Source organism: Pollachius pollachius (assembly GCF_949987615.1).
Source record: "Pollachius pollachius genome assembly, chromosome: 8".
Classification (NCBI taxonomy): Eukaryota; Metazoa; Chordata; class Actinopteri; order Gadiformes; family Gadidae; genus Pollachius; species Pollachius pollachius.
In genome coordinates this window covers 8,402,767-8,413,432 of record NC_136941.1, presented here as the reverse complement: position 1 = coordinate 8,413,432, position 10,666 = coordinate 8,402,767, and the positions used below count along the sequence as shown (strand labels likewise).

Genomic DNA, 10,666 nt, shown 5'->3' with positions numbered 1-10,666 from the left:
ACATCATTTCCCTGATTACATTCCCCTCAAGGTTCAGATTCATAATGTTAGCCATAATGTCAAGGAAAATACCTGATCAAACCTTAGACACACACACACACACACACACACACACACACACACACACACACACACACACACACACACACACACACACACACACACGCACACACACACGCACACACACACGCGCACGCACACACGCACACAAACATTCAACACATGACAATAATCTCATTACTCCATACTTTCTATTGGTTTGACAAAATGTATATTTCAATAATCCATGTACTCATTTCTGGGGGATTATTGACCTAACCTAACTAAATAACTGCAGATAATGCTACCTCCAAATTTTCTACTGAATGCCCACAATCTTGCTGTAATCAGAACATGCCATGACCCTGCCAAATCTCCATCCGACATTGTATATGAATACTGCCACCCTTCCAGAGAAAGGTTTAACCATAGGGTTAATTGATGACACATTGATGACATTGATGGATAATGAGATGTGCATTGTAAACATGCTGCCAGTTGGCTTTTATGTATGCATTGAATTGTTGAATACAAAGCATTGAGTCCATGCTGAGCGTAGCCTCCTTAGGGTCAAGGCCTGATGTATGTCTAGTTCACAGCACCAACATGTGGTCAAAACATTATGGTTCTCTTTTCAATAATAAACTGCCCATTTATTTTTACTTTAACTTAACAGCTATGACTGGTAAACAGCCAAGTTTGGGGATGATTAAAAGGCCTGTAGATGACAATAGGATTTGAAGCATTTTCCAGCACTATTAACATGTTGACTTGAGTTCAACATGCAAGTAAGTTTTACAAGAAAGCCATTGCAAGTGTCAATTTACCAGGAAAACCTACATACTATTCCACATATTTTCAGTGTTGAAGCAGTAAAAAGGGAAAGCACTAACCGGTCTTGCCCAATGCATACACACTTAGTAGACCCCTGTAATGGAAGATGTTTTTTGGTTGAGAAACGACTCAACACACACTTGCTACTTCACGGTACCAGTTCTGGCAAAACACTGCCTGCTTAAAGGTCCCTTCAGAATAAAAATGTTCATATAGCTGGGACAGCACAGCAGTATTGACTTCCTACTTACTGTGTTTGAGTCAGTTACAAAGTGCTTTTGTCAGGGCAACCAGATTCTGTGGAACCAAAGGGCTACTTTGATACATGTGTCTTAGGTTGGGGGGTTTTCCACAGATGCGGAGAAGGGTAACTGTTGAACTTGGGTAGTTCCAACAGATAAATAGTCTGCCTGCTGTGGCAGCTCATTAAGTCATGATTGAACTGCCTTGCCTCCTTCCTCTCCCCCGCCTCCCCCCTTACCTCGCCCCTTTTACAAGCGGAGGAGGAAAACATTTTTCTCAGCAGCACAGAGGGAGAGATGACGAGAAGGGTTTAAGGATGGATCGAGGGAAGATGAAGAAACGGAGGGAAAGGAACACCTGTCATCTGAAAACGTACTACATTCCTGCTCGCCACTTGAACACACCACGAAAGAATGATTGTTAGCTTTGTGGTGTTTCATTGATTAAATCGACTTCATAAACCAGATGTACAGCTACATCATTTCCCTGATTACATTCCCCTCAAGGTTCAGATTCATAATGTTAGCCATAATGTCAAGGAAAATACCTGATCAAACCTTAGACACACACACACACACACACACACACACACACACACACACACACACACACACACACACAAACATTCAACACATAATAATCTTATTACTCCATACTTTCTATTGGTTTGACAAAATGTATATTTCAATAATCCATGTACTCATTTCTGGGGGATTATTGACCTAACCTAACTAAATAACTGCAGATAATGCTAGTTCCAAATTTTCTACTGAATGCCCACAATCTTGCTGTAATCAGAACATGCCATGACCCTGCCAAATCTCCATCCGACATTGTATATGAATACTGCCACCCTTCCAGAGAAAGGTTTAACCATAGGGTAAACATTGATGGATAATGAGATGTGCATTGTAAACATGCTGCCAGTTGGCTTTTATGTATGCATTGAATTGTTGAATACAAAGCATTGAGTCCATGCTGAGCGTAGCCTCCTTAGGGTCAAGGCCTGATGTATGTCTAGTGCACAGCACCAATATGTGGTCAAAACATTATGGTTCTCTTTTCAATAATAAACTGCCCATTTATTTGTACTTTAACTTAACAGCTATGACTGGTAAACAGCCAAGTTTGAGGATGATTAAAAGGCCTGTAGATGACAATAGGATTTGAAGCATTTTCCAGCACTATTAACATGTTGACTTGAGTTCAACATGCAAGTAAGTTTTACAAGAAAGCCATTGCAAGTGTCAATTTACCAGGAAAACCTACATACTATTACACATACCTTCAGTGTTAAAGCAGTAAAAAGGGAAAGCACTAACCGGTCTTGCCCAATGCATACACACTTAGTAGACCCCTGTAATGGAAGATGTTTTTTGGTTGAGAAACGACTCAACACACACTTGCTACTTCACTGTACCAGTTCTGGCAAAACGCTGCCTGCTTAAAGGTCCCTTCAGAATAAAAATGTTTACATAGCTGGGAGAGCACAGCAGTATTGACTTCCTACTTACTGTGTTTGAGTCAGTTACAAAGTGCTTTTATCACGGCAACCAGATTCTGTGGAATCAAAGGGCTACTTTGATACGTGTGTCATTAGTTGGGGGTTTTTCCACAGATGCGGAGAAGGGTAACTGTTGAACTTGGGTAGTTCCAACAGATAAATAGTCTGCCTGCTGTGGCAGCTCATTAAAGGGAAATTCCGCTGATTTTGGATATGTTTTGTATGATAATGAGTTGAAACTTTCGCTTTGGAGCACAAAAATTGTATATAGACGCTTTCTTCAGTTGGCTGTTTTTAGCCGATTCTATCAAAACGCTATAAACTTGGAACGATGGGGGCATTTGTTATGGTAAAAACTTAATCGCTATTTTAAACCACTTAAAAGGCTAAAAGTAGCCCGACACTTCTTTGGTAGTATAATAAGGGTCTTAACATATAAAACGAGGCATTGAGAACTTTGTAAGTGTACAGATTGTTTATTAAAAATGACATTTTATACACACAATACCGTCAGTAGATCACCCGTCGACGCCATTTTGTTTTTAAGACTCGATAAGTAGATTGGCGAACACAGAGCTTGCGTGTTGCTGACGGATGTCACAATCTCTGTGTTCGTCAATCTGCCTATCGAGTCTTAAAAACAAAATGTTTGCAAAGTTCTCAATGCCTCGTTTTAAATGTTAAGACCCTTATTATACTACCATAGAAGTGTCGGGCTACTTTTAGCCTTTTAAGTGGTTTAAAATAGCGATCAAGTTTTTACCATAACAAATGCCCCCATCGTTCCAAGTTTATAGCGTTTTGATAGAATCGGCTAAAAACAGCCAACTGAAGAAAGCGTCTATGTACAATTTTTGTGCTCCAAAACGAACGTTTCAACTCATTATCATACAAAACATATCCAAAATCCATTTTACACCGGAATTACCCTTTAATAAACTCACTAAGAGTGTGAGGTCATTGGATGGCTTCTGATTCTCATTTACTTATTAAAAAAAACCCATTCTAAATACAAGAAAAAAAACTTTTATACATGTTATTTCAATTCCTTGAATGATTCATCAATTATTCAGTTTATGCAAAAATGTATTTAACATTTAAATCAAGCAGCACTGATATATACTTGCCATAACACTGGTTCTGGGCATAATATTACGTCAATATATAACATGTATTTGAAGTAATAGGCACTAGCACAGTATTGCAAAATGTAACATGTTTGGCTACATATATATATATATATATGTTGCCAAACATATACACTATATAAATTATCATTTTTAATTAAAAGCATTTCACTATTTGCTTTAATTCTACACCATTCATATTTCCATTATTCAAAATCATGTAAACAAGTATAACATGTCTAATTTGTAGCACATATTTGTAAAGTAAATGGTAAACACTATGACACAAGTATTTCCTGTCTGTGGTCACTTTTAACCCTCTAGCACCTTTGAGTTCCACTAGTACATTTAATTCTGGAACCGCTTAAAGCCTAGGCAGAAGCCAGGCCAAATTACGTTTATGAGCGTGTCCTAGATGTTCCCGACTAGGATATAATTCATTTAAGGAATTGAACGTTGCCATATACGTGTATATACGTATGAAGTCTAAACAAAGCCATTTGTCTAAAATTTATCTAACCATTCTACTAAGATTCCTGATGAAAAAAAATGCAACGAAAAGCCAATTAGTTAAAAAATAAACATGCTCACATTTAAGAGTATTTAGTATAATGGCACGATGACCTATTTGACATTTGATGAGGCATGACACATTATGTTCCTTGGTCGTGTTCTGTGGAAGAGCTGATACGTTTGTTAATGAGTATATGGCATGGAATCAAAGGGCTGGGCAAAGACAAAAAGCCTCAATATGCTTAAAAAGAAAATGGAAATTGGACCTTTCGACTGGGCTGCCAACCTGCCAACGAAGTCAAACAATTTGGTAACATTTCCAGCCTAACACAATCACACCCCGTCCAACCATCTCCGCTCATGACTCCGCCCACACTGCTCCCGTCCTGCGCCTCATCTCTGCGTCTCCAGGGTGGCGGGCCGGTATACGGGAACCCCCGGGTCCACCAGCGCGGGGCATCCCCGGATCGCGTCGGCCGCCTTCTCCGCCATCATGATGGTGGGCGCGTTGAGGTTGCCGCTGACAACGCTGGGCATGATTGAGGCGTCGACTACGCGGATCCCCTCCAGGCCCAGCACCCGGGCGTCGGGGTCCACCACGGCCGCGGGGTCGGAGGCTGCGCCCATCTTACAGGTGCAGGACGGGTGGTAGGCGCTGTCGGCCTTGCGCCGCACGAAGGCGTCGATCTCGGCGTCCGTCTGGACCCCCGGGCCCGGCTGGAGCTCGGGCCCGCGGTACGGCTGGAAGGCCCGCTGGGCGAAGATCTCCCGTGAGAGCTTGACGCACTGCCTGAACTCAGACACGTCCACCTCTGGGAGGACGGGGGCGGAGAGTGGGAGAGGTCACACTTGTGATCTCTGATTCAGCTGCATTCTGCATTCAATTGCGACAATCGTTTTCTTACAGAGTCTGTGTGACGCACAAATATATGCAGCTGTTTTGTTCAACCACTTTTTGTTTAGTCATTTTTTGTATTACACAACTGAAGTATGGGGGTTATGTTTTATTTACACTTGTTTTTTGAATGAAAACACTAATGGTGGAAACACAGGGAGGTGGGTCTTACCAGTGGAAAGGTAGTTTGGCTGGATAATAGGATGATCCAATGGGTTGGCACTCTTCAACTTCATCCAGCCAACACTGGTGCTTCTCATTGGCCCAACGTGAACCTACAACACAGCAACCGCACACTGTGTTAAAGCAAACTTAGTGACCATACTGTGGCGGGCCAGTGGGTGTGGGGTTTCCGTGCCACAAAGTTAAACAGATCACACCAACGCAACACACAAAGCAGTTCAAAAGGGTGATTTATTTACCGGGTAAAGAGTTATCACCAGGGGAAAAGGGTAATCACAGACGATCACAAGATGCTCTCCCTCTTAGGCCGTACCGAAGTTCCAGGCGATCGCACAGATCCTGCCTGTTGCTTGCTAGCCCTAGCTCTCGCCCTAGCTCTGGCTTGTGGTAGCCTGCTCTTCTCTTTAAAAGCAAGCACTCTAGCTAAATGGCCTCCAGGCCTGCATCTTTAATTGGAGGAAGTCCATGTATGGCTTGGGGTTGGAGCCAGCAGGTTGTCAAATGTCTCCTTTCAATCCCCAATCCCCTCAATCCTCCCTGGCGTCTGCCACAATACCTACACACAAATGCTTGTGCTTTGTTTCCAGTGTTGTACACACGTGCACATTTCTTCTTTGATCCTGTGTTGGTAGCTGTGTTTATGCAGGGGCAGCATCTGAGTCTGACTAATACTCAACAAAATACCCTTCAGATTACCATGAGATTATAATTCTGATGATTATTCCACCCCTACATTTGTCCCATGACTGCTAAACCCCCGCATACTCAACAGAAAACACACAAATCAATCAAGGGCACTTACAAGTCCTATGTTGTGGAATCAAGAAATGGGTTCAAGGGCCAAAATGATGTGGAACCACTGACTGCAGTTCTTGTAGTGGACACACACACACAGACACACACACACTGACCTGGTAGGCCTCCATCTTGGAGGGCACGCGGCCGTGGTCGATGACCTGCGACGGCAGGAAGTGGAACTGGATGTTGGGGTGGGTGACGCCGGGACGGCCTCGGATGAACCCTCCGCTCTCAAGGTGGGCCGTCGCCCCGTAACCTAAACGCACACACCCACACACACACGCACACACGCACACACACACAAACGGTTGCCATTATAGCAAGGTGTTGGATAGGGGGCATGGAGGGGGTAGTAGTTAAGTCTCAGAGATCATCAAACAGGAAACCCTGGGTTATGTGGTTTTATTACTAATAAACAGTAGGCCCCCCCCATCCTGCCCAACCAAACCCATCACTTCAGACTTCAACCTTTTTCTGTGTCTCACCTGCCCTTCTGTTCTGCACACATAAACTAAGCTAGGCACTTTCAGATGTCTGCCCAACAGTATTTGATTTGATGTATGTGTGTGTGTGTGAGTGTGTGTGTGTGGTTGTGTGTGTGTGTATGGGTGTGTGTGTGTTTGTGTGTCTTACCGGTGAACATGGACAGCCACTCCAGGCCTATTTTGATCATGTGATGTGGTTTCTGGGCCTTGTACAGGGTGATGGGCTGGGAGCACTGCTGCTGCACATACAGCTCCAGGTGGTCCTGCAGGTTAATGCCCACCCCTTGAAGGGAGAGAGACAGAGAGAGAGAGAGAGAGAGAGAGAGAGAGGAAGAGAGAGAGGAAGAGAGAGAGAGAGAGAGAAAGTGGGGGAGAGAGAGAGAGATGGAGAGTGAGAGAGGAAGAGAGAGAGAGGGAGGGCGAGAGAGGGGTAGAGAGACGGAGAGAGTAGGAGGAAGAGAGAGGGAGAGAGAGAGAGGGAGAGAGAGAAAGAGAGTGAGAGAGAGAGAGAGAGAGAGAGGAAGTAAGGTCAGCCTGGAGAGCGATCGTGGGAAAGGAGGGGAAGAAACGGCGACCGTTGATCCTATCTATGGTGTTTCCTCTACGTGCGAATTTGAGATATCAATCTGGCTCTTTATGTAAAAAATATTTTTCAGTGGAACTGTCGACGTGGGATTAAACAGATAGACACACACGCACATACACACAAACAAACACAGACACACACACACACATACCGGGTAAATGTTGAACTACAGGAATACCGAGAGGTTTCAGATCGTCTGCGTTTCCCACCCCAGACAGCATGAGAAGTTGTGGGGAGTTGATCGCTCCACCACTCAATATCACCTCCTTATCAGCAAACACCTTGGGGGGGGGGGGGGGGGGGGGGGGGGGGGAGAGAGGTAGAGAGAGCAATTCTGAGATGCAAAGAGATTCTGCAAAAGGCTAGTAGTATTTAAGGGTGATATGAAAATGAAAAAATGTAGTTATTCTAATCTAATCCTTATCCTCTGAATCACTATCTGCACTGTTTCTGTCAAGTGTTGCTCTACAACTGTAATCCCCTACAGGTTGTTGATCTGATGAATAATCTGTTACATAAACGTGTTGATGTTTCTCTCTGTCATTGTCAGCGAAGTCCTTTGTAAGGGCAGGAGAGTGTACTGATTAGGGTGTGACTCCCAGTTTGAAAGACCGTCGGTTCAATCCCCAATGTCCTGTAGGCATTCACTGTTGGTCGGTTCAGATCAACGACAGACACTAGAATGTAAGAGGCCTGTACCTTCTTCTGCTGCCCGTTCTGGGTGTACTCCACGCCGACCGCCCGTTTCCCCTCAAACAGGACCCTGGTGGTGAGGCAGCGGACCTCCGCTGTTAGGTTGGGCCGACTCAAGACGGGCCGGAGGTAGGCACTGGCTGTGCTCCACCTCTTCCCTGTGTGTGTTTGTTTGTTTGTGTGTTTGTGTGTGTGTGTGTGTGTGTGTTTGTGTGTGTGTGTGTGTGTGTGTGTGTGTGTGTGTGTGTGTGTGTGTGTGTGTGTGTGTGTGTGTGTGTGTGTGTGTGTGTGTGTGTGTGTGTGCACGCGCGTGTGTGTGTGTGTGTTGCAAGAAAGTGATCGTTACTTTGGAAGAGCACTATCACAAGGTCATGGGTCACAATAAATAGATGATGATAAATCAATGATTATTGATTGAAAATGCTAAACAACAACCAAAGGCACAAAAACATGTCCGGGTAGATAGTAGCAACTACTTTAAATTATTCACAAATATAACAATAATAGAAATACATACATTTAATAAATATACATAAATCAAACCGAGGTAAAGATAATTTCCTGCTAGATGAGTACTGCTTGTGTGTTGACCAATACACAAAGACTATTGCCAACGGTTCGAGAAGGAAAGCCCAACTGTTGAAACAATGAATGAAACACTGTGCGCTTTAACAACACTTAAACTGCAATTCAAGCTTCACAATGAGTCCTTCCCTAACATAGCATGCCAGCTAGTTGTGTGGATATGCACTCTCCCTGTAGCTTAACGCTATGCGAGCATGTGTTGGCTGATAGGGTAAGAGAGGGTGGACCAAAGTGACATTTCCCATATGGACTTACATGACTCACATCATTGCGACACGGTGCGCGACTCAGGACTGCCTGCAGATCTTAAAATTCTCTTTGGATTCTTGCTAAACTCCAGCGGGGTTGGGGGGTATGATTCCCTCCGGGGGGCCACCCATACAGAGGATGCATGCGTGCGAGGAGAGTTGATGGGCTGACCTTTATGGACAGTCATGTCCATCCAGCCCAAGCCTTCCTGCTGCAGTCCGTTCATGTCCTGGGTGAAGGGGTACCCGGCCTGCTGGCCCGCCTCGATGAAGGCCTGGTGGAGGGGGTGGTTGGTCTTCCCTCTGGAGACGTGCAGGGGTCCGCTTCCTCCCCGATACCTGCCACAGCGAACGGGACAACGGCTCAGGTCACGTTTCACGTTTCAGATCTTAAAACATATGCATGATTATTGCAACGACAGGAGCAATCCAATGTTGGACACAAAGATGATGTGGATGTCAGCAATACACTTGTTTCAGGGGAAATGTATTTAATGTTCAGTAAAACACTAACATTTCTGATTGCTTAAACTGATTACAACGAATCAGAAACCGGAATTGTATGTGCCAAACATTATTTGTTTGCTCTACAAATAGGCCGATGGCTGTAACAGAAGGTTCTGTAGGTTTTAGTTTGACAGCAGTTATGGTTAAGTCCCATCTTGCTGAAGGATGCCTACAAGTAGACAGATATTCAGCAGATATAGAGGCAGAAATTGGGGTTTGAACCCAGAAACGTTCAGCAAGGAGGCAAACAACTACAAAGTAACTACAAGACTGTCCTACCAGTTTCTTCATATATATATATAACAGGCGAGCGGAGAGAGACAGGAAGGTACGTTGAAGGCGAGAGGGAAGGAAAGAACCGCCGGTCTGAATCCAACCCTTTCCTTTAAAAGACATATCACCTACGTGCTCAGCGCATTAGCGAGCTGAGCCCACCACAAGCTTTTCTAAAGCTCATTTTAACAAGGTCATTGACAGTACCGGTCCTCTCCCAGTTCGTGGCTCTGGGCCTTCCTGAAGTAGGGCAGGCAGTGCTGGTAGTCCCAGCCCTGGGCGCCCTCCCTCTGCCAGCGGTCGTAGTCCTCAGCATGGCCCCGGATGTACACCATGGCGTTGAGCGACGATGACCCTCCCCACACCCGGCCCCGGGGCCAGTACATGACCCGCTCGTCCATGTGGGCCTGGGGTAAGGTGTGGTAGTGCCAGTTGTACCTGGGAAAGGGGGGGAACGAAAAACAAAGTGTCTTCAGGATAGTCAGGATCTTAATGCAATGCAAAGATTGGCGTATTCTTAAAGCAGTGACAATTCACCGTGAAGTTCTGCTCACACCCTGCCACAAGAAGCTCTTTAGCTTCCTGCAGCTAGTGCATGGATGAAGCATTTGGGAATACTGGTAGAGATGATTCATAAACGGGTTGGGTTGCTTGCTATACATTTATTATCAATAATGTCCTTCTGAATCAATATATATATAGTTATACACGAAGGAACGCCCTCCGTGACGTTCATGACGAATAAACGCCCATTTAACCCAGCATCGTACTTATCGTCGCAGAGGTTGTAGGTCAGGGCCGCAGGCATGTGAATCTTCCAGGATAGCCGCACGCTGCCTAGCAACATGTCTTTAGGCCCCGCCTCCAGCAACAAGACCGACTCATGGGCGTCCTCGCTGAGGCGATTGGCTAGGACGCAGCCCGCCGACCCTGCCCCCACGATGACGTAGCTGTACGACGGCGTGTTTTGATTGGCCGCCGTCGACGTGGAGGAGTTCCGCGCGTCCCTGGTGTTGAAGGTGGCGCCGCGGGGGAGGGCAGAAGAAGAAGGGGGCCAGGTGGAGACCCCCCGGCCATCCTCCAAGATCCTCCTGGTGATCCGGGCCCCCAACAAGTGGGGTCCGGCTCTGGCTAACGAGGCCAGACACAGCAT

The 10,666-nt window shown here is 45.4% G+C and overlaps 1 protein-coding gene across 1 annotated transcript; it reads right to left on the bottom strand.

Moving 5' to 3' along the window:
- Positions 1 to 4,653: 4,653 nt before the first annotated feature.
- On the bottom strand, positions 4,654 to 10,666 carry chdh (choline dehydrogenase; the record flags this gene model as incomplete). The annotated part of the gene is made up of 9 exons (XM_079741296.1): positions 4,654 to 5,072; positions 5,328 to 5,430; positions 6,250 to 6,392; positions 6,770 to 6,904; positions 7,359 to 7,488; positions 7,907 to 8,058; positions 8,906 to 9,072; positions 9,721 to 9,951; positions 10,284 to 10,666. 9 exons carry the CDS (start codon positions 10,664 to 10,666, stop codon positions 4,654 to 4,656), a joined length of 1,863 nt encoding a protein of 620 aa, XP_079597422.1.